This window comes from Chenopodium quinoa, unplaced genomic scaffold (genome assembly GCF_001683475.1).
Source record: "Chenopodium quinoa cultivar QQ74 unplaced genomic scaffold, ASM168347v1, whole genome shotgun sequence".
Taxonomy (NCBI): domain Eukaryota; kingdom Viridiplantae; phylum Streptophyta; class Magnoliopsida; order Caryophyllales; family Amaranthaceae; genus Chenopodium; species Chenopodium quinoa.
This window is the reverse complement of record NW_018744239.1, coordinates 1,936,795-1,962,084: the sequence shown is the minus strand read 5'-3', so window position 1 is coordinate 1,962,084 and position 25,290 is coordinate 1,936,795. Positions and strand designations below refer to the sequence as shown.

The following is a 25,290-nucleotide window of genomic DNA, read 5'->3' as shown; positions in this document are numbered from 1 at the left end:
TACATAGAGAGAAATGATAGAGCGTGGTGAATTTCATTACGATTATGTTTAATGATCTCCTATGAACACTTATGAGAATAATGTTTTTGAGAATGAAAAACTGAGGAATTCACTACTAGAAAATCCATGCTTTTTGGACGCTTTAATTTTTAAGCTTTTTTTCGACGTCAAAAGCGTCAAGAATAAGTGATTTGAGAAAATTAAGCGTCATAAAAAAGCGTTGCAAATCTCAGCACTATGTTGTGTCCAAGTTTTTATACGAAGTGTCAAAATTGGCAATAATTGGCGCACTTTCTCAACTTTAGCGACGCTTTTTTGTGTCTAGAATCTTAACTGGCGACGCTTTTTAGTGTACAGAGCTTCATATATTTGATGTTTATCATTTTGGCGATGGTTTTTTATGTCTATATTTGCCAAGTTGGGATGCTTTTTCTTGTCCACATTCTTTAAAATAAATCTAGAACATAATTACCAAAAAACGAATATTTTACACTAATAATTATTACTTGTATACTAGTATTACCAAAATATAAATAATATATATATTAGGCCAAAATATTTTTTATTGCATATTGTAGGGAATATTTCAAGCATCCCACTCTTGAGCCCCACCATGATCATACACTTAAGCATGGTGGCGTCTAAAGGGAAGGAAGCTAGAGTAAAAGAGTCGCCAATAAGTTTTATGAACTTGTAAACCGTTCACAGTGTGAAGGATATACCCCTTAACGATCCAGGAGATGATATCGTTAACTCCAATAGGTCTGGAACCATGACTGCAAGTTCGGGGATGAAGGTACAAATCCAACCTAAAAGAGATTGAACTTGCCCTAAAAAAAGGCATCTACTTTATTCTTCTCGTATTCATGTGCGCTTTCTGACTAACATACAATCAATAGATTAACCCTAAACCTGTTTAATATATGTTGGTTGAATATTAAAGCACAAACAAAACTATTATTGGCGATCATATATTAACTGGCGGCACTTTTAAGTGTACAGAGCTTCATATATTTGATGTTTATCATTTTGGCGATGCTTTTTTCTGTCTATATTTACCAAGTTGGGACGCTTTTTCTTGTCCATATTCTTTAAAATAAATCTAGAACATAATTACCAAAAATACGAATATTTCACACTAATAATTATTACTTTTATACTAGGATTACCAAAAATATAAATAATACTTCCTCCGTTCTATTAATACTGCAATAATGGACTTTTTGCACTATTCATCACTCTTGTTTGACCATATAATATGAGTTATAAGTTAAGCAAAATATGGTCAAGTGGGATCTTGTTGGATTCGTCTCATAAAATACTTTCACAATATCAACTTTTTATAATTTTTACTCTTACACAATTATAGATATTTAGCATATAAAAGGTGTTTCGGGATGCGTAATTTCCTCCTTGTTGCAATATTAACAGAACGGAGGAAGTATATATATTAGGCCAAAATATTTTTTATTTCATATTGTAGGGAATATTTCAATCATCCCACACTTGAGCCCCATTGTGATCATACACTTAACCATGGTGGCGTCTAAAGGGAAGGAAGCTAAAGTAAAAGAGTCGCCAATAAGTTTTAGAAACTTGTAAACCGTTCACAAAGTGAAAGATAAACCCCTTAACGATCCAAGAGATTGTTAAATCCAATAGGTCTGTAACCATGACTGGAAGTCGAGGATGAAGTTACAAATCTAACCTAAAAATAGGCATCTAATTTATTCTTCTCGTATTCATATGCGCTTTTTGATTAACATACAATCAATAGATTAAACCTAAACATGTTTAATCTATGTTGGTTGAATTTTAAAGCACAAACAAAACTATTATTGGCGATCACTTGAATTATAATCAAATTAACCTAAACTAGATTATTAATTATCTTATTAAGCGTGATTACTAGTACAAATTCCCTTTAAACATGCATAAAAGGCATGATCAAACAATAACTATATATCAAGCAATATAATATCATCAAATTATATGTAAATTATTCGTCAATTAACAAATAACATGAGATAATTCGTAAATTAATAAATTACGAAAAACAATTCGTAAATTAACAAATTGGGTGAAACAATTCGTAAATTAAAAATTACGTAAACAATTTGTAAATTAACAAATTACGTGAAACATAAAATTCGACACAACAATCATCATCATCATAATCATAATTTCAATTGAGCATATTATTAAGGAAATTTTGTGTAAAACTACCCTAAAGATAGGGTCATTTGTGAACAATTACCCAAATTTTTTATTTGTTTATAACTACCCGCAAGTTTGAAAATGTTTGGGTAACACTACTCATTAATGTTTTCCGTCCAATTCAATTGTTGTTTTGGCTATATTTTTCACTTTTATCAATTACAATAGCCAACTAATGCTAAAATAAGCAAAAATCCCAATTCAATTAAACCCCCAACCTTAGAATTCAAAATACCCAAATAATACTAAACTCATGAACCCTAAAATGAATTCTAATTAAAACCCTAATTAGGTTAATTAAGGTAAATTAGAACCTTTATACAAACTGGGAGGTTAATTGGGTGGAAAAAGTGAAAAAAGTGGGTTCTGATAACGTCTTAATTGGACGAAAAATGTCAATGGGTAGTGCTACCCAAATGTTTTCAAACTTGTGGATAGCTCTACACAAATAAAAAAAAATGGTAGTTGTTCACAAATGACCCTATATTTAGGGTAGTTCTACACAAAATTTAATAATATTAATAGCAAGATCTAGGCATGATAATAACATGATTAATAACAAATCCTAGCATGTCACTAAATAATAAAGATTAAAGCTTTAGCCCTAACATGATACTAACATGATATTAGAAAGCATAAAAAGCATCCTAAACATGATACTATAAAGCAATAATAACATCCTAACATGATACTAGGAAGTAATAAAACAATCTAAGCATGTTTTCTACATCGAAATAATAGATAAGTAATTAAATTACTTACTTTGATGCCTTGTACCTTTTTCTAATAACAAAATACACATGTTAGTAACTTCAAGGAAAATAATAAATCAAACAATTAAATCAAATAATTGAAAGAAAAAGTTAAAAAGGTTTAGACTGGATTTGGGACCAAACCCTCAGAAATTATCAACCTTTCAAGTCTAGGGTGAAGACAACTTCGAACTTGGCTAGGTGTGTCTAGAACTTGTGAATATGAATTGTGCTTGCAAAAGGGTTGGTTTAGAAAGAGTGAGAACAGAAAGCTATATTGCTCAAGAGAGAAGAGAGATAATTAGAGAATTCTTAATCAGAATTGGTTGATTGAAAACGGAGGTCCAATGACCCTATTTATAAGGAAAAAAAGTCCGAAATTCGATAGAAAAGACTTTAAGTTTAAATTAGAATAAAATTGGTTCTGTCGCAAAGCTGTCGCCAAGCAATGGAGCCTGTCACCTAGCGACGAAGCTTGTCGTCTGGCGCTGTTTAAAAGATAAAAATCCGCTTATAGTGGATATTTTTCCTAGTATAATTAAGTAATTAGAATCCGCGTTTATCAGTTCGTTTTAAAATCCGTTTTATCATAAAACACTTATTTTATTCCAAATAAAACTCTTTAAGATAATAATTATCAATCCTAATCCTACTAGGATAAAAGAGAACCTTCTACATAATTATAGAAGACTATAATCAATTTTACTAGCTTTAGGAATAATAATTAATAATAGGCCCTACTCTAGATCATTGGGCCGCATGTAAGAAAAAAATGGCCCAATTTAGTATTTTGGTCATAACTTCCTCATTATTCATCGGAATTGGGCTTATAATATATCGTTGGAAAGCTCTTTTCGAGCCCTATTCAACTATACTATAATTGGAACCTTATCATGGATAAAACTAAATTGGACTGGCTATTTTCATAAAATAGAGTAGGTTTTCGAAAACAGAAAGAGAGATTTTTAATAAAAACTACCGCAACACTAGACTTTTCGCACTTTAAATTCATTCGACAACAAACGACATGAAAGGTATTCATCACTGGGTTTGGTTTTGGGGAGACACAATTGAGTGTCTACACATATAAATAAATTTATTATATATATGTACAATATCTCATACTCTCATAGTAATGAGTTTTTCATTACAACAAATATAATTACAGTTTATACGTTAAAAAATATCTTTCTTCCGTCCTTGTAATCTTGCACCATTAGATGATATACCTTTTCTATTGCGTCTTAGTATTCATACATGTCACATAATTTTTTGACTCTGCACTAAGTTAAGCATTTGCATCAAGACATCACCAAACAAATCTAAATAAAATAATATACCAAAATTAGCTTTTCTTAAAGAACAAAAAAGATATACCAAAATTAATAACACTAGGGAGCGATATGCCAAAAAACATAAAGAATACATTTTCTTAAAAACATTTTTCACCTAATCAAACTAAAATCACAACCAACTTTCAAAGCCTATGCAATTACGGAGTAGAAAACTTGCCAACAGTATCAAGGCATTCATACTCGGAAGACAAAACATCATTAGCTAGTATTTAATATGTCACGATTGGCTCAAAATTTAACATACATTGGAGCCATGGCCTGCACATTTGTTATGCAAGCTAAAGCATATTATTCCAGACATGTATATCTAACAGTCTAAGTTAAAATATCTCGTAAACGTAACTAACATTACAGCCTACATGCATCCATTTTCAGGCCCTAATTTTAAGTATATTATTGACCTATAAACCATGTACACCAAAAGAATATGTTCAAGGTTAAGAATTCGGCAACCATCCTTCAAAGAAAAATATATGACCTCATCAATTTAAGGAGAGAAGCAGGACTCCACTGTAATTCTATATCTAATATCAGCATGAATAATAAAGCTGTAGAACTTCTTAAAATAAAAGTACAATACACACCCACATGAAGGAGTTGTGTCTTTGATAAGTGCAATTACTAGATATATCAAGGATCACTATTATGGAGATAATAAGTTCTTTCTCTTGGGGCGTCATCATCTGTTGCTAGACTATGAGAGATGACCTTTTGACTAGTCAAATAGTCCAAAGCTCGCTAGAATGGATCCTATGAGGTCACACAAGGGTATTAGGTTAAGCAAGTTAGAGGCCCATTAATGGGCCTCATGAGCATTTAACTAATCATGAAATGGATTAGACTAGCATAGTTAGATGAGAATTAGGTTTTGGGCTTTTGACATGGACTCTTATTTAGAGACGAGATTTATAAATTAAATAAGATCTATGCCTAGAGTTGCTTGCAAGCAATCATAATTCACACACAGTGTATTTTGACGTCAAGGCAACCAATCCAAAAAACCCTAATTCCTCTCTCTATCTCACGGCTATCTCTCTCCTCCCCTTGTCCGTACGGCCGGCCACCCTTGGTGGTGCGTGTGGTGGTTCGTGGTGGTTCATGGTGGTTCGTTGCTCATTCTTCTCCGTAGAGGTCAATTGAAGGGATCAATTGCAACAAATAGCATTAGTAGAGGTCTTAATCTGTGCCCGTAGACCAAGTAGAGGAATCACGCTTGGGGTTCTTTATCTCCAATTGCTCTTGCTCGATCGCACGTTGAATCACGCTTCAAAGGTACGATTATATGTTCTTTATGTGTTATGCATTAGATCTTGGGATTAGGTACTGTATGAATGTGATTCATGTTTATTCCGCAATTAGTACCTATAAACTCCTACACCACATACAACAAAAAGGATTAAACTACTAGCCACATACAGCACACGAGTCCCACAAAAAATATCAACTTCACCCTGCCATGCCAACCGATACATGTGTTATTTCGATGATATGTAAAATTGATACAGAATAAGTGAGTAATTAAGTTTGACATAACAATTTCAAGGCATATTTTGAGCTCACCTTGGGCATTCATTTGAGCATAGCTCTAGAGTTAGGTCAATAAAATAGGTAATATCATAACATAGGTTGTCGATGCCATTTAGAGATAATAGAGTGGTTATTGCTTCAATCATCAAGAATTAATTTTCAAATGGAATGTCCCCTCCACAATTACCCATTCTCTGAGTCATCCACCATATCTTGAATCTAAATACACAAATCTTAACCCCTTACACGCATAAAATTTACAATTACCAAATCAACAAACTTTGAAGCTTTCTCTACAAACAATAAGTAATGATTGAATTGAATCGGAACAAATTGAGTTGAATCTATATAGTAATTTGTATTTAATAAAGACAAATTAATCCAGTAATATCAAACAGATCAAAAAAAATAATAATAAAAAAAAAGAGAAAGATTGAGAAGACAAACAAGAGCTAAATAAAATTCCCGAGAGAGAGATGAAAGAGAAGGGGCCAAGTAGCAGAAAAAATTAAACAATCAAACCAGCTTTTCATATCAAAGTCAAATATTTCACACTAAATAAGAACTATGTTCATGACCTGATTCATTAATGAGCCGAGATAGACATATATCGGTATATCCTTCTTCATTATCCATTCAATTATAGTACAAAATCTAAATAGTTACAAAATAGACTAACATTCATGATATTTCATATATAAAGGTGCTAAAACAAGGGCATATCAGTTAATTTGTTAATTCCCTAAAACTTATATAATACTCTTTTAATTTGTTAATTCCCTAGAATATTTATTTGTGCATGATCAGTAATGAACAAGCAACAGTGAATATCAGTTACTAATACTATAAATAAAGCAATTATTTTTTAAAATTTAACATGTGTTCCTTTAAGTAGGATTCAAGCAAACAAATCTGTATTGTAAATTTGTAATCCTTCAAGTAGGATTCAAGCAAACAAATCTATATTGTAAATTTATAATCCTTTAAGTAGGATTTGAGCGATCAAATATGTACTATAATCCTTCAAGTAGGATAAAAGCAATTAAATATGTATTGTGTTTTTTCAAGTAGGATTATATATAGCATATTAATTCAGGAGGTGCAAACCTTAGTGGACACTAACCAGTTTGTAGAGAGTGTCGAAACAATAGCAAACTTTATTAGCAAAATGAGATATAGAAGAAACCAGCCTGAAACAAGAATAATATGTATCAAAACATGCACTTACAAACCAAAACCTGAAGTCCTCAACCAAGTATGCATTAAACTGGCTCCAACAGTTAGAGCTTCTAAACTAGGTAAATCTAGTCTGTAATCAACACTACAAATAGCCAACTAAAAATTAAATCTGCTTTTGATCCTTGACATCACGCAGCTGGGAGCATTTATGCAATAATCAGATGCTATTTAATACCCTTTTCACTCTCAATATTATTTTGACGTGCCTTGGAATACCAAAATGCTATGAATTAGCTCAGATAAGTAACCAAACATAGATATTTAAGGACATAAACTAGAGATTAAAGGAAAAAGAAGAACAATTGGAGATATATGTGTACTAATGCTAAGCAATTAAAACCTAAATTGAAACACCCACAAAGAATTTCTGAAAGAATTTCAATTATACCCAAAATTAAAAAAATACATGAATTTCTAAGTCTAAACAAAATTAACAACAAAAAAATGATAAATTCCCTGCACCCAGCACGACATACAAAAAACCCTACATTTCAATACAATCACTTTCTACTTCTATACAATAACTACAAATTCAAAGCTATTTCACAAAAATTATATGTAACAAATTAAATCTAAATGGTGTTTTAGCACAAAATCATGGAAATTGATGAGGAGAAGAATGAGATTACCTTAAATTGAAGAAATTGACAAGGAGAGGAAGGAAATTATATCATGGCTTCCACCCAAATTCGCTAAATTTCATGCGATTTCAAAAGGTGAACTGAGATCGTATAAAAATGAAGGGTAATGATGAACAATTAGGTTTAAATTGTTTGAAGTGCTGAGATCTAGAGTTATAGAGAGAAAGAAAGAGAAGAAAGATAGATAATTATGCGTTTAGAACTATGGGTATAAGGCGGTTTTGATATTTCTTTTTTGGGAAATTCCCATTGATACACTCCAGGTATTGACTTTTCTCAGCGGTACCACATTTTTTTTTTTGACTTCCTGCTGATACACTTGAGGTTTTGACTTTATAATTGACGTGATTAAGTATGTTAATAAGACGTTAATAACTTATTTTATTCACATTTTAGGCTTAGTAATAGATGAAATGACTAATATACCCCCATTTTTTTAATCATTTCCCTCCAAAATTTCCCCCTTAATGTTGCTGTTATTTACCTCCAACTTCCCAACCCTTATTCTCTCCCTATAAAACCCCACTTTCCCTCTTCTATTCTCCATAAAATTTCCCCTCCATTTTTTCGAGCTCACCTCTTCTTCTTTTCTTTTTATTTCTGTTGGTCCCTGCTATTCTGACATGGCTGGTTCTGCAGGCAGTGGTTCCTCTTCTGGCAGCAGATTTGGGAGGTCCATGTGGGTGAGACGAATTCAATGCAATTGTAATCCACCAAGACTTGCTGATATTAGGGTGTCTGACTCAATTTCGAATCCAGGGAGGTCATATTACAAGTGCAGGCATTGTGGTTTGTTCATGTGGGTTCCTGAAGATCAAATTATAGCCAATCATGAAGAATCATCCAATTTGAGAGTATTAAGAGAGGAATTTATTGATTTCACAGACAAAGCATATGAGTTTGCAAGCTATGTTTATATGGTTGTTAGAATTGCTCTTGTGATGTATCTTATTTTACTGTTTGTAACCCTGAAATGAGCATTGTGTATTTAGTTGCCATGTACTTCAAAGACTAAGTGTACTAGGAACAAATTATAAAAGTAAGGTTGTATTTTCTTGGTTTTGAATGAAAATGGAAAATAATTTGCATTTTGATTGAGTAAGGTTGTATTTTCTTGGTTTTGAATGAATCAATCATTGAGATCAACTAAAATTAACAAGCTGAACAAAATGGCATCAGTTGCCAACATTCATTAAAGTCTGGAAAATCATTCAAAATGTGGCCACCATTCTTAATATAGACAAAATGGCATAATTCTTCAACATTACCATGTAAGTTCAGCAAAAAAATTCAAAACATATAGAGTTGACTACAAATTTTGACTTTCTATCCAAATCACCAAAAAAAGTATTTTCTACTACTTTGCAAAACAGAACACTTTCTAGCTTTGAGAGTTTCCTTGAGACATCTGGATTGGTTGGCTAGGCAATTGTGAGGCTGTCAGCACTGTTTGTTGCTCAGCTGAGGGTCTGCCCTTCTTTCCCTTAGTTTTTTAGTTGAAGCTGCTGCTTGAGATGCTGAAGGTTGAGTTGCTGCAGACTGAGATCCAAGTGCTTCAGATTGCTTTGCTGCCTTAGCTGCCTTAGCTGCATTACTTTGGTCTCTGACCCTAGGGTTCTTGATAACAACAGGCTCATTTGTCTTCAAATCTTTTCTTGTTAAGCCTCCCTTGCAGATTGTCTTATTATGCCCAAAGCAACCACATTTGCTGCATTTCACTGTTTTTGACCTTTTTCCAGGTTGCTCCTCACCTTCTTCCCTCTTTCTGTTCCTGCTTGGTCTTCCAATTCCCCTCTTCATCTTAGGAGGCATGATGATTCTACCTGACTCATCTGCAGGCCATTGCTCTGTGTCAGGAATTGGGTTGATACAGACACTGTAAGCTTGCTTATAAGTCTTCACAGAGTACCAGGAACTGACAAAGTCATGTGGGTCCAACTTGGCATCAATGAAAGCCCTAATGGCATGCCTACAAGGCACACATGTCAGTTGCCATGCCCCACAAGAACAAACTTTCTTGTTTAAGCTGAGAGGAAATTGTGATCTTCCCTCATGAATTTCATATTCACCTGGGCTGGACTTGAATACTCTGCATTTTGAGCAAGCTTTTCCTATTTCTTTCACTAGCTTCACAATTTTTGGAGTTATGTCTTCATCATTCCAAGACTTTGCATTCTCCATTCTTGTTGCTATTCTAACCATACATACCCTCCTTATTCCTGCACAACATTATCTTACTTAGAAAAACAAACCAAATCAGAATAAAATGACAATGTTAATACAGTAAGAGGTGGGTTAATACCTTCTAGCAAAGTCAAAATAGGCCTACACCTATTCACCCCTAGAGTAGAGTTGAAGCTCTCTACAAAATTGGATGTATTGGAGTCATTGCAAACATTTGGGTCAAATGCATGCTTACTCCACTTAGACTTCTCTCCCAATTCTGCAAACCAAGTCATGACATCATCTCCTCCTGCTTTCTGCAACTTCTCCATAGCTTTCCTGAATGTGAAAGCTGAAGAAGCATTGCATGCTCTCCAGAATAGAACATACATCATAGGGCCTGGAAATAGCTTCTTGTAGTTTCTACTTAGATGCCTACAGCAGAACCTCCTGTTAGCTTTTGGCCATACTTGTTCTAGTGCAAGTTCAACTCCCTGAAACATGATTACAGCATGAGCATTTGTATGTTTGCATATAAAAAAAAAAGAGAATGAAAATTTGAAAAAAGCAACAAACACTTGCCTTTTGCCTATCAGAAATAATAGTCCAATGCTCTCTTGATGAATCTTTTACAATGTTCAGCAAATGCCAAAAGAAGTAGGTCCATGACTGCTTGTCTTCTTGGCCAACTACAACATATGCTATGGGGAAGATCTCATTATTGCCATCTATTCCCACAGCAGAGAGCAATACCCCCCCATAGTTACCTTTGAGGTGGGTTCCATCTACACCAATCCTCATCATCTTCATCATCAAAAAAATCAAACCATTTTGATGGTTTCCAACTGTCCTTCACTTTTGGAATCCTAGTTACTTGTGCTAGCTCATCTGCTGGAATAGAACCCTTTGGTGCAACATCTCCATCAGAATCCTCATCTTCTTCACCAAGATTGAAACCAGGATTGGGTTGTGTCTCTACAGACTTAGAGCTGTCTACAACAAAAGTCATCTTTCTTCTAACTCTAGAATCACTTGTGCCTTGCACCTCACCCACATTGTCCCCAGCACTACTGCCCTCACTCATATCTACATTAACCCTAGAAACTGATCCTTGCAGCTGACTCACTCTGTCACCAACACCTAGCATCCTTTTCTCAGTCACAGTTGATCCTTTCACTAACCCCTTTCTTATAGCTGTTGATCTAGGAACCTTTTTCCTAAACATAGTTGTTTGTGAAGCATTTGTCAATGGGTCAGCATCAGAAGCATTAGGTGTGTCAGTTACTGCCAAAGGTGAAAATCTAGGACTCCTTCTAAGTGGTAAACCCTTGAAGACTGTGTTTGGAGACTTGGGAGATGGTGGTTGCATTGGGGATGTTTTAGTTGTAGCTTTCTTCTTACCCTTTGCTGCACCCTTAACCTTCCTAGAATTCTCTATCTTTTCCATACTTTTCTCAAACTCTTTTCTACCCTTAGTATACTCAGTAGCAGATTGATTTGTTTCATCTTGGGGTGACTCATAACCCTCAGTATACCTAGGTGGAGAGGACTCATTATTAAGATTGATATCCTCAATAGAAAGGGGAGGTTCAGTTTGGGAAGGGTCAAAAAGGGGAGGTTCAGTTTCAGGAACAAGTTGATCTGTTTCAATTTGAGGGGGTTGTTCATTTGAGGGTGCAGTATCAGAAGTTTGATCAATATGGGGTGGTTCAGATTGGGAAGGTGCAGCAAAAGGTTGTGCAGATTTGGACTTGTTCCTTAGCCTATTGGTCATTCTATTCAAGGCACTTGGTTTCTTAGCAAAACCTACCCAAATGTGATAAATCTCACACTCACCTAGGGTGTGAATCATCTTAAAAAGATCAGCATAATCTAGTAAAGGGTGATTCTTTTCATTGAAATCATAACCAAATGATGGGTTGACTATATGAAACTCAGAGTCTACTGCAGCAGTGTCCTCAAAATCCATAACCAAATCAAGCAAATTAGATCTATCTAAGTCAACAGCAAGATCAACATGCTTATCAAAGTAATAAAACCTTAACACAACATCACCCATTCTGCAAAAGAAGGTAAACAGTATACACACTTACAACATGCATATAAATTCAAAATCATATCCAACAATCCACAACATTCAAATAAATTCCAAATCAGGTATCCAATTACCTATAACATGCACATAAATCCCAATTCAGGTATCCAACAATCAATCAAATAAGCAAATACATTCCAATTCAAACAAATCAATGAAACAGGATCATGCCATTTCATCCAAATTAAATACATACTCTACATAAATAATTGAACACACATAATCACGCACCTAATATACCTGAAAAAAACCCTAAATCGCACAAATATACAACATTTACATCATGAATTTAACTTAAAATCGCAAAGAAAAAAGAACATCACAACTGCACCAAATCATGCAAAAATGAACAGTAGTAGTGCTAAAGTACCTGAATTGTGCTAGATTATCCTCTAATGATTTTGTAGACCAAAAAGATCAGCGCAATTCCCTTGCAAAACCCTTGGACTTCGTCGTGAATGATGCAGAGAGCAGAGGAGAGAGAGAGATGAAATTTGAACAACGAGTTTGTTTTGTGTCAAATCGACATAAATGGAAGGGGAAGGGGTTTAATTATGGGTGATGGAGGGAAGGATTAAAAGGGGGCATTTTAGTCTTTTCACCTAATCTCAGCTTTTAACCTAGAATTACTAAGTTATTAACGTCTTATTAACAGACTTAATCACGTCAATTATAAAGTCAAAACCTCAAGTGTATCAGCAGGAAGTCAAAAAAAAATGTGGTACCGCTGAGAAAAGTCAATACCTGGAGTGTATCAATGGGAATTTCCCTTCTTTTTTTCTTGTACACTGTTTTTAGGTTGCCTTGAGTCACGTGCAAATCAAGCGAAGTTGTCGACGCCTTTTCTCGTCACGAAACTATTTTTGCACATAAAAGCGTAAAAAAAAAGTAATCTATTTCTACAGTGACGTCACATTCACAACGTCGAGTCAATACCGTCCAAAAACTAAGGGATTTGTAGTAGTGATTCGTGACCCCATTAAAAGGTAATTTTAGATTTTTTAATTATATTTAAAATTTCATAATTTTGATGTTTGTTGATGATAATTTATATTTGTTCATTGATTCTTGTTAACAAATTCGTTATTGAAAGTATCTATTTTTCACTTATTTTTAATTTTTTGAATTTTTTTCTAAGTCTAATTTGTATTAATTTCAGAAATTGAAGATGATGTTTTTCAAACTATAGTTAATATTTTTAATTTGTTCGATCCATATTTTTGTAAAGAGAAATGGAAACTTTTTAGTTTGATTAATATATGTTATTTGTGTTTAAACCATATGTTATTTGAATCTTTACATTACTAATTATGTTGTTTAAGGTATAGGTTAATTAAAAATGTTTTTTGGGTTTCGATAGTACTAGGAATGTTCTTTCTACTTAATAGTATATTCTTATACTTTCATGCTCATGTTCTTTTGATTTTTATTTTTATTTTCAGAGAAAAATAGAGTATTATACGTAAACATGTTTGTCTAGTTATCCCTTTAATTATTATTATTATTATTATTATTATTATTATTATTATTATTATTATTGTTATTGTTATTATTATTATTATTATTATTATTATTATTATTATTGTTATTGTTATTATTATTATTATTATGATTATTATTATTATTATTATTATTATTATTATTATTATTTTGTATCCATATTGTTTTGATTTATCCTTATGGTCTTTTATGTTATTTGAATTTTTATTGTTTTATAATAATTTAGAATATCATCTAATAATTTTTTTCCCTTTTTTGTAATTAGGATTGCCGAGGTTGATGATGAGAATGAAGTTTTTGGGACAATGATGGACTTTCAAATATTAAACATCCATAATATTAATAAAGGACATTCTTGTTATTAATAAAGAACATGATACTATCATTTAATGAACAATTCATTAATTAATCACTATGATTATAAGAAAAAATTTAAATAACAATTTACAACAAGCAATGAACGTTAGTTATGGGATAGTAAAAGTACATTATGATTACAATTGATGAACATGCATATTTAAAATAGTTTACCAAAAGATCGAATAATGAACATACAATATATGATATAATAACGAACATGCAAAAATAATACTCTATACTATTATTATCTAGTTATACATTACAAACAAATATAAAGTACATCATATTTTCCAATAAAGAACATTATTAAATCATCTAATTAACATTACATGAGATACACATGATCATAATTTAGAGTACCATCACAAGATCTAAACTAATTAAATTTAAAGAGAGGATTTTAAAGTGAAAAATATGAAATTTTTTAAAAAACAAATACAGGGATATAATTATTTTTATTGAAAAAAAATTCCAAATACAAATTTGAACATTTTATTTATGAAAATTTTGAATATTTTAATATGAAGAGAAAAAAAAACGAATTTGGAAAAGTCAAATATTTTGAAAAGATATGACAGTTAATATGTGAGTAATTAAAAATCAATTAGTAATTATCTTTTCCTAAATTAAAGGAAACTGAATATTTATATTTAATGTCGTGTTCTTTTTATCTATACCTAATGTTCTTTTCCGCCTCTCTCTGCTCTAATTAGCAGGCATTTTATTCTTTTGGGCATGTTGTTTAGATCAAGGGCATGGTACACTTGTATGGAGGGATGGCAATGGGGCGGGTCGGATGCGGATGATGCTACCTCCATACCCATACCCGCCAAAAAATCTTATACCCATCCCCGCCCCACTACCCGTGGCGGGTACAATACATATCCACATCCATACCCGTCCCACCGGATACAAGATAGGATCCATCCCTACCCCATCACCCACTTGGATATTCATACCCGCCCCAAAATCGTCCCAAACTCATTGCCATGATGCTTTATTGTATCAAATTAATGATAATTATATCAAATCAGGTTAAGAAAATTAGGACTTTCACTATTCAAGCTTATTGGGTCTTAAGGGGTATCAAGTTTCATAAATTCTAAACTCTTCTAAAAGAAATATGGTGCGGGTATAAGGTGGGTACGGGGCGGGGCGGGGTGGATATGGGGCGGGTCTACTCTAAAATCCATACCCACTCCATCACCCATGGTGGGTACACATTTAAACCCATCTCCGCTCCATCACCTGCTAAACCTCCCTCCATCCTCGCCCCATTTGGGCGGGGATGGGACGGATCTCCCATTTAACCCGACCCACTGCCATCCCTACTTGTATGATACACCTAGGTGTAGGAACCACACATTGGGTTGGTAGTCGTTTTTGTGGTAATCTGGTGTTTGGTGAAGGAGGACCTACAGAGGAGGGAGATGTTTGTTAGTGATTTAGGTAGGTTGTGAATGGTTACTTTGGTGAAAGAGATTCGAAAGAAAGATGATTAAACAATGCAAGTTAAAAGAGATGGGTGTGTAGAAAATAAATGGGGCAATTATGTCATTTTATTTTTCATTTGTCATTAGCAACTTAACCATGGTTAAAAAGTTATAATGTTATAATTAAATTAGTATAATTAATAAAAGATTACCAATGATGATAACTTTTATTGCATTTTACCAAAGAGAAATAGAACATTACAAGGGAATGGGTAGGTGGGAGGACCACCCATCCCTTGGAGATCAAGGCAAAAGGGTTGCTTGCCACTTTTGGTCAGCTAGGTCTTGAAAGCCTAACTGCCTTGTGCTCTCGGTAAGGTCTCCCAGCACGCACTATAGGCCTAGTGCAAGCCTACTAGGCTGTGTGCGCTGCTAGCTAGCTGCCTTGCCGCAAGGGCTGGCTAGCAGTGATGGCCCCTTGATGAGCGCACAACATGCTAGAGACGGTTGGGCTCTAGCATGCTAGCAATGTTATCATGTGCTAGCGCCTAGCCCAATCATGCTAGCGTCTAGCTAGTAGCTATGATAGCTCACCCAACCCCATATGCGTGACCATCACCATGCTAGGCCAATGCGAGGTCCTGGGCTTGTGGTTTGGCCTTGCCACCACATGGGCCTTGCCCCCACATGCGTGGTGTGGTGTGGCAAGTCCTCATTCTAGGCTTGCGATCCTAGCACGTCATGTCGCTAAATGATTTTCTGTGTTAATCCGATTTCTTGAATCATTTGAACGTTTGATGCTCGAAATCAAACATTTGAGTCTTAAATATATTTATCGACGTATTTTTGCCTTCCGGCTTAATTCATTGCTTCTTATGGTTACGTTCTTTGGGTGTGACCTGCTGGGTTCAGTCAAGAGCAAGCCATGAGATTAATTAATTAATTTCACTAATCGAAAGCGGCCTCTATCTAGGCAATCTGATTACTTGACTTCACTGAATAATTAACTTCGAAATTAATTTTGAATCCTTGGTCGGAATAATACGTACACTTATTCGAAGGACTATCTAGGCATTCCAATCACTTGACTTAACTAAATAATTAGCTTCAAATTAATTCTGAATCCTTGGTCGGAATAATACGTACACTTGTTCGAAGGACACCATTCCTCTCACAAGATAATTTATCTATTTTTTCCTCACCCCTAGTATAGAATATACTATTGATGGGTGTAATGGGACCAATGGACTAGGGTGGCGTGGATTTGTGGGTTATTTGAGAAAGTAAGAGAGGAAGCTAGAGGGGGAAAGAGGAGAGAGAAAGAAATGATTGCGGGTATGTTGTTAATATTAGTCAATAAAAGAAGTACATTAGCTATTAAGATGAATATATCAGCCAATTGATTTCTGATATCAGTCAACATTATATTAGGGACATATCAAACATTAATAAAAATGTATCAGCCAATCAGAGGAATATATTAGCCAACAAAAGATTCATATAAGCCAATGAGAGGTATATATATCATCCAACAAAATATACATATTAGCCAACAGATCGAAGGAACATATCAGCCGACAAACGAAGCGTATCAGCCAACAAAATGAAGAAATAAAAGCAACAGGTAAACCAACAAAATAAACGTATTAGAAATCAAGATGAACTTATAATCCAACAATTAATATATACATATCAGCCAACAAAATAAATATATCAGCCAACTAAAGAAACATATAAGCTAAATTATGTCAGATATCAGCTAACAAAAGGAAAAAAAACACATATCAGCCAACAAAAGGAATATATCAGCCAACAAATGAAACATATTAGCCAACAAGTAAAATATATCAGTCAAGCCTCCCGCACCAAACAGTTCATGCGTCCGTATGCACGCAATACCTTTTCTTTTATGAAATAATTGTATTGATTGGTGTTATGATGATTTGTTGAGCTTGATGTATTGTTTGGATGAATTTGTATAATTTGTGTCTTGAGATTTTGGTTTATGACACCTGCTAGAAAACTTTATTTTTCCAAACATAAGACATTTGTTGTAATTCCTCATGAATGCCATTAAAAAATAAGTTAAACAAAAGGGTGAATATTGGTTAAAAAAATATTAAAATAAAAAAATACACTTCTCGATCTCATTTATGACATTTTTCTGCACCAAACTTAATAGTTAGTGATGTAGAGTGCAACCAATTTAGGATGGGCTATTCTCTAAACCCAACCTAAATTTGGTGATAAGGCCAATTTGCCTAATTTTATTTTATTATAATAACTTTTATTTTAACATAGTCTTTTTTTTATTAATATAACAACCTTTATGTTTGAATTACAAATTTATAATTAGAAACTATTAGTTATCCATAAATTAATGTGAGCCAAATCTATTTAAAATTTTGTTTCCTTGAGAATGCTGAATTTGTGAGGAAGCAAAATTACAAGGAGTAAAGCATACAACTTGTAGGGAATAATTTCAAGCCTTTAAAATCCCAATAGCTTGAACTCCACTGTGATCATACACTAAAGTACGGTGGCGTCCAAAAGGGAAGAAGATAGAGCAAAAGAGTCGCCAACAAGTTTTTAAGGAACTTGTAAACCGTTCATGAGGTGAAGGTTACACCCCTTAACGATCCAAGAGATCGTCAACTCCATAAGGTCTAGAACCAAATAAGGGTTCGGGGATGATGGTACAAATCCAATCTAAAAGAGATTGTACCTGCCCTAATAATAGGCCTCTACTTTATTCTGCTCGTATTCATGTGCGCTTTTTAATTAACATGCAATCATTGGGATTAACCCTAAACCTGTTTATCTATGTTGGTTGAATTTAATGCACAAATAAATCTATTACTGGTGATCACTTGAATTATAATCATAATTAACCCTAAACAAGATTATTAATTATCTTATTAAGCGTGATTGCAAGTACCAATTCCCTTTAAACATGCAACAAAGGCGTGATCAAGCAATAAAGAATAAATATCAAGCAACATAATAAATAATCATAATAATAATAATAATCACGATAACAAATATCATAATCATAGCACTCATAATTAATAATAATAATCATAATTATAATAATATTCATGTTAAAGCATAATAAAAGTAAGATCTTAGGCATGATACTAACAAGATTAATAACAAACCCTAGCATGTCACTAAACAATAAAAATCAAATCTTTAGCCCTAACATGATACTAACAATCATAAATATTAGGAAGAACATAGGAAGCATCGTAACAATCATATTTAATAAAAATACCCTAGACATGATACTAGGAATCATAATAACAATGTAAACATGATTTCTAAATCACAATATCAATTAATCAATAAAGTACTTACTTTGATGCCTCGTACCTCTTTCTAATAACAAAATACACACGTTAGTAACTTCAAGGAAAATAATAAACAAACAATTAAATTAAATAATTGAAAGAGAGATTTGGGACCAAACCCTCAGAAATTAAACCTTTCACGTCTAGGGTGAAGGAAACTTCGAATATGGCTAGGTGTTTCTAGATCTTGTGAAAATTTTGTATGAGAAAACCAAGTTTAAAGAGGAAAGATGAATGAGAGAGATGAATGATTAAGAGAAAATTAAAAGAATTGGTGTAAACCGGTGAATGATAAATGCAGATGATTAATGGTGAATGAAAACGGAGTTTTTAATACGATATTTATAGAGAAAATCAGCCAAAAAAGATAAATTAACAAAACAGAGTCTGACGCTTAGGAAACAGAGCTGGCGCCAACCCTGGCTAGCCGGCGCCAAGCACCAGCACTAGCGCCAGGCGCCAATGGCTAGCGCCAGGCGCCAAGGCCTGGGGTTGGACGCCAAGCTTGATTGTAACGCGTTTTCAAAAATCCGATAAGTTTACCGTACTGGAGGATAAAATAATATAATTTCTTCGAAAATGCTATTTGATTTTAATTAAAACTCTGAAAAGTCAACAAAGTCAACTTATCAATGCTAATTGAATTAGGAATGAAAAGAACCTTTTAGAAGATTCTAGAAGACTAATACCATTCCTAATTTCATTAGGAATGATAAATCATATTAGGCCCTCCCCAAGATCATCGGGCCGTACATAAAGCTCAAACCGGGCCCAGTTTAGTAAATTGGCCATAATTTCCTCAATATTCATCGGAATTGGTCTTATAATATATCGTTGGAAAGGTCTTTGCAAGTCCCGTCCAACTACACTACTATTGGACCCATATCATGGACCAAACAAATTGGATTTGCTGTTTTCTTAAAATAAAGTTTTCAAAAACAGAGAGAAGAGAAAAGAAATTAAAACTATCCGCAACGCTAGACTTTTCCACACTTTCGTTTCATTCGATTATGATTCAATGTGAAAGGTACTCATCACTTGGTTTGGTTTTGGGGAAACACAAATGGGTGTCTACAGAAGCCCCCACTTTGACTGAGTTTGGAGAAACGCAAGTTTCGAAAACAAAAGTCAAAGTATCGATAGGGACAGAGAATGATTCAGAACGTTCTGTGATTCAGAACCACTCTTGTAACGTCGATACCTGCAAAACTAGCATTAGTTAAATAGATAAAAGAGTTAAGAAACGCGTATCTTGCACCGTCGAGCACACGTCTCTGAAAGTAACTGATTTGTTGCCGCTTTACTGTTGTTTTGATGACCTCCTGCAAGCTAGAGAATGCTATCCCGCTTGAAAACCGCTACGCCTGTAACTGCTTCCAATTTAGAAGATTGCTTCGCCTGAAACGATCCTCCTCCTCTATGATAATATGCCACATCCTAGGGAACACCATCGAAGATTATTTCTCTTGAAATAATCCTCATCCGCATTGATAATATTCCACATCCTAAGGAATACCATCGAAGATTACTTCTCTTGAAACAATCTTCAACTTCATCATGATCATCTTCCATGCCTAAGGGAATATGATCGAAGACAACTGCGCCCGAAATTACCTACAGTTGTTTGTAACAACTTTCCGCAAGCTAAGGAATGCCACCTTGCTGCTTTGACGTTCTGAACAAAGAGCTTCTTTTTCATGCTGTGATAGTCTTTGAAAACATCACTGCTTTTTAATATTTGCTATGCCAGTACGTCGGCGCTTTGCTGCTTGTGAACCAGTATGTCGATGCTTTTGCTGTGATGACAATCCTCTTTTATTTGGGAATAGTTGCCAACACAACTCTTGTATGATGTATGACAATCCGATTTAGGGAAAGTTGTCAATGCCACGTAACAATCCATCCTTGGACATGTTGCCACAATGAAGCGACAATCCGTATCTCGGAAAATTTGCCAAAATCCAATTTTTGGAAAAGTTGCCAATGCTTCGTAACAATCTTTCATAAGAACTTTGCTACGATCGACAATCCACATCTTGGAATATAACTCTTGAAAGCAATCTACCTTGGAATTTTGCCAACGCTATGCGACAATCCTTTTGGGAAAATATTGCCACTATTGTCAATCCGCGTCTTGGAACATTTGCAAAAACGAGTCGACCGACAATCCACTTCGGGAAAATTTGCCACTTACTGAAATGAATGACAATCCACGTTGAGGAACTTTTGCCGATATTTATGATGAATAGAAACCTACAACAATCCTTTGGGAAATTTTGCTATAGGGAACTAGGTGTATGACAATCCAATTTCGGAAAACTTGCCAGCGATGACAATCCGAACTTGGGAAAAATTGCCAAACAAAGAAGGAGCACGATAATCCACGCTTGGAAACTTTGCCAGAGATGACAATCCAATCTTGGAAAAATTGTCGTTGAAGAAGATGCACGACAATCCATTTTTGGAAATATTGTCAGTTAGGGATGACAATCCAATTTTTGGAAAACTTTGTCGTTTAATAAGAATGCACGACAATCCATATTTGGAAATATTGTCGTTTAAGTGCTTGCTTTTGAACCGATTGTAATGAGCTAGTGTTTTAGGTGCTTAAGCTAAGTGAGACAATTTTTTTGTCAAGTCAATCACTTACTACGATTGTAATCAAACCGACAACTTAATCATGTCATATTGCTTATAGGGGCTAACTAGCATACCAAGGAACCCAAAATTTCTGTATGAGGTTGAAATCACCTTTCTGAGAGGCTTCGAGCTCTGTCGTTGCTGAGATATCTCTGGCGCTAGGAATTGGAGTAGGGTCTTCCCTGTTCTGCTGCACCTGTATTTATTTTGACTATAGAACTTTACCAATTTCTTTAATTATCTTAGGGTTGACCTAAGGCTTATGTTGCTTGACTCATCGACTTGACACGACTCAAGGTATAAACTTGACTCGATATGTTTGACTGACTCAAGGTTGACTCGACTCGAAGTGTAATGACACATGTGTTAAACTCAAATCAAAGTGATATGGCACGACATGACTCAATGTGTACATGACTTGTGTGTGCAATGTAATGTGATCGTGCGACTCGAAAAATGCAAAAAAGAAAAAAAATTTAGTCAATTTTGGAGGGTACCGACTTTCTCCCGAAAAAGAAAGACGTGAAAAAGAAAATCAAAATTTTGAAGATGCATGTTGAATGAGCTTAGTCAAATGTTGTTTGATACTATCTCTCAAGGTTCAAGGATTAATTCATCCTAGGCTATCTCAACTGCTGACTCCATGATGAAAGTATTTGGGTAACTTAGGCACGAAGGCTAAGCACTTCATACTTTGTGATGCAATGATGAGTGATGAGTGATTTTGACAAGGCATGTTTCCGCGTTGTGTTAAGATTTCATGACAAAGGGTTCCTAAGGGAAGCATATTTGGTCATGTATCTGTGCAGTGTGTGGAATTGACACTAAAGCTAAGCCACAAGAGCTAAGTGTGTGGAGAAAATATTATTTGTTAAAAGAGTCAAATGATGGTGACTCTTAGGCTAGGTAAGCTAATGATGTAGGGATCAAGCCCCCAAGTCTAGCTCTAAGTGAATAGGGATGAGCACAGGGAATCCCTTGATATGATCATGGTGTAAGTGTGTGAACGTGAATATGAATGCATTTTTTATTACGGCCGCACCTCGATGTGAGATTGCCTACGTATCCATTAGGAATCAGGCCGAACGTAGATCTAGCCAAACCTCGCACAAGTATGTCTATACCTCAAAAAGGTCTTTTAAGGGTTGTAACGTGGTTAGGCTAAAGGTTATAGAAGAAGGGGATAAAGGCTCAAGACCCTAGATAATCCCCCAAGGTGTGCAGCTTTGCTTTTAAATCTTTGTATTTTTATGCTTGAGGATTTTAACTCTTTTTTACCTCTTTCTTTTGTTTTAGCATCTATTTTATTTTTATAAGTGTGGACAATCCCGATCATGCGGTCTATCACTCACTTGGCATTCATGTTTCTCAGGCACAGTACCGAGCACTCGATAAGAGACGCAACCTGAGACGTGTTCATATCAAAGACATTTTCATATCAAAGACATTAGAACACTTGCCCTTTTGTACACTTTTATTTATTTTTTTTCTATTTTTGCTATTTTAATCTTTTGAATTTGCTCAAGCTTTCTTTAGAATTGCAAAAGTTGCACACCATCCCATCCCAAGGGTAGATAGATGTAGGTTGAAAAAAGAAAGGTCTATCGTTAGACGAGGCTCAAAGTGGTTTACCAAAAAAGGATGTATAATTGAAGGGTGAAAGGTGATATAATGTGGCTACAAGGGGTGCCTCAAATTACTGGTATACCTTGTGCTTAATTCGACATAGATTTATTTTTTATTTTTTTTATTTTATTATTTTTTTTTTTTTTTTTTGATGCAATATAATGAAATGATCATATATAAGGAAATGAATGCTCATTTTTATTAAAAAAAAGGGAAAAAAAAGAATCTACAAAATTAATCTAAGGGAAAAGAAGGGTGCCTATGCTAGACTTATTGGGGAAAGAAAAAAAAAAGAAAAAGCAATAGAAGAAGAGAGGTCATGAAATCTTGTCATTGAAGCTCGCCTCTTCTCTTGTATCATTCGCTTCATCATCACCCAGTCTTCTCGCTAGCTAGAGGCAATGGGACCTTGTTTGCTTCTATGAGGTCTTGAATGAGATTTTGAAACCTGTAGCATTCATCAGTGGTATGACCGTTTCCTCGATGGTACTTGCAATAGGAATTTGGATTCCATCTCGAAGATCGATTTTCTGGTGTTGGATCCTCGGTAGGGCAAATAGGTTTGGTAATCCAAATTCATAGAGACGATCGAAAGCAACATCGTAGGTCATTCCAATGGGTGTGAAATCTCGCCTTGGTTTCCTTTTAGATCCTTGACTTTCCATGGCTAAGACATCATTATGGTAAAAGGTACTAACATTATTACTAGATTGGGCGTTTTCGGAAGAAGAAGGATTGTCGCTCTTCTTTCCTTTCCAGCCACCGTGGTTGCTATTGTTAGTAGCTTTTTGCTTTGCGAGGTCATCTTCGATTTCAATACCTATGTCATAGACGGCTTTGAAGGTATTCAAGTTGTGTTGATATTTTAAGTGCTTTGAATACTTTTCTTGGAGATTCTTGATAAACATCCTCACAGACTCCTTTTCGGTGGGGACCTCAATCATCTTGGCGGAAGTTTCCCTCCATTTATTAAAGAAAGAAGTAAAGCCTTCATTCTCTTTTTGTCTTAGCATCTCAAGTTGTCTATGGTCGGTTTTAACTTGGATATTGCATTTGTACCTATCAACGAAAGCGTTTACTATCGATTCCCAGGTAGAGGTTTTCTCTTTGTCGAGGGAGAAGTACCATTGTTGGCAAACGGTTTCAAGAGATAGTGAGAACATAGAAGGGATGACCTTCTTATCGATGCCCTTAATGTTCATTATAGTTTTGAAAGCTCTTAAATGGAAGTAAGGGTTATCTGTTGCCTTGAATTTTGGGATGTCAGTGGCGTTGAACTTATGCGGAAGAAGTTCCTTGTCCAGAGAGACCCCTTGTGAACTCATGCCCTGAAATTTATAGTCACTAGATAGCTTGCTTAGACTTTCTTGCAGGAGACTCATTTGTTGTTGCTTCACGGGATCATCGACCCTAAGTGCGAGAAGTTTCGGTGTCTCAGTCACAGTAGCCAATTGGTTCTTGAGATCATTGACTTCTTCTTGAGTTGCCATTATCTTCTTAGCCTTCCTCTTTTGACGAATTGGTTTATCAAAAAGTGAGACTTGAATAAAGAGGTTGTCCTTGATTAATCGCCCTTATCTCCTCGACCAAGTACTGTGGAAAAGGAATTTGGGGATACTTATTGTTAATTATTTGACTCAAACTTTATTCAACATGCAATGGATAGAGGGAGTGAAGAAAGATGGAATAATGTGAAGAAGATTTGGGTGGAGGGATATGAAGAATTAGGAATAGAATGTACTCCCTTAACTCAAATGACAGAATGACCGACTCATGCATGGACCTAAGACATGGCCATGATGATGTACTCAACGTGTGTGCTAAGAATAGTGAGTGTATGTGACATGTTAAGACTCGTGTCATGACCATGTGGCTAGACTATGTGACTAAGACTCGATCATTGATTCAATTAAACATTATTCACAGCAAAATTAACCGAATTAAACAAAAAACTGATTAATTAGACCCTAGGTGATGACTCGACAAATAATCCAAACTGCCGGCCAAGCGACAGGACTGGCATCACACTGTGGAGCTTGGCGCCAGACAACATAGCTGTCGTCAGGCGCTACACTCCATAGTGTAGCGCTACAGCTCAGACCTTGGCGCCAATAGTGGAGCTTCGGTCTGGGACTGTTTTCGGTGTTATTAGTCAACTAGGGTATGCCTAAAGTCGTATTAGGTCAATTCCGATTAAAAAAATAGACTTTATTGACTCAAATTAAATAATTAATTAATTAGGCAAAGTTCTTTGAGTCATTAATTTATTTAATCTCAATACAAGTCAACAAACGGTTAAGAGAAACATAGAATATATATGCACAACAAATAATGCACAATTAGTCAAGTAGGCACAACATGATGCAATGAGTTCGCAACCTAACCATGGCTC

The 25,290-nt window shown here is 34.8% G+C and overlaps 1 protein-coding gene across 1 annotated transcript; it reads right to left on the bottom strand.

The window, feature by feature from the left end:
• Window positions 1-9,171: 9,171 nt before the first annotated feature.
• LOC110694597 lies at window positions 9,172-10,974 on the bottom strand. Its single transcript, XM_021871761.1, has 2 exons — window positions 10,034-10,974; window positions 9,172-9,950 (listed from the first exon to the last, which is right to left on the bottom strand). Exons 1-2 carry the CDS (start codon window positions 10,395-10,397, stop codon window positions 9,172-9,174), a joined length of 1,143 nt encoding a protein of 380 aa, XP_021727453.1. The 5' UTR covers window positions 10,398-10,974.
• Between the last annotated feature and the right edge of the window lie 14,316 nt (window positions 10,975-25,290).

Bases quoted from the DNA above. Each gene is read 5' to 3' on its own strand.
- LOC110694597 (XM_021871761.1), bottom strand. From the start codon at position 10,397: ATGTTTCAGGGAGTTGAACTTGCACTAGAACAAGTATGGCCAAAAGCT. The intron at 9,951-10,033 runs GTATTAACCCAC...AATGTTGTGCAG, and splicing joins TATTTTGACTTTGCTAGAAG to GAATAAGGAGGGTATGTATG.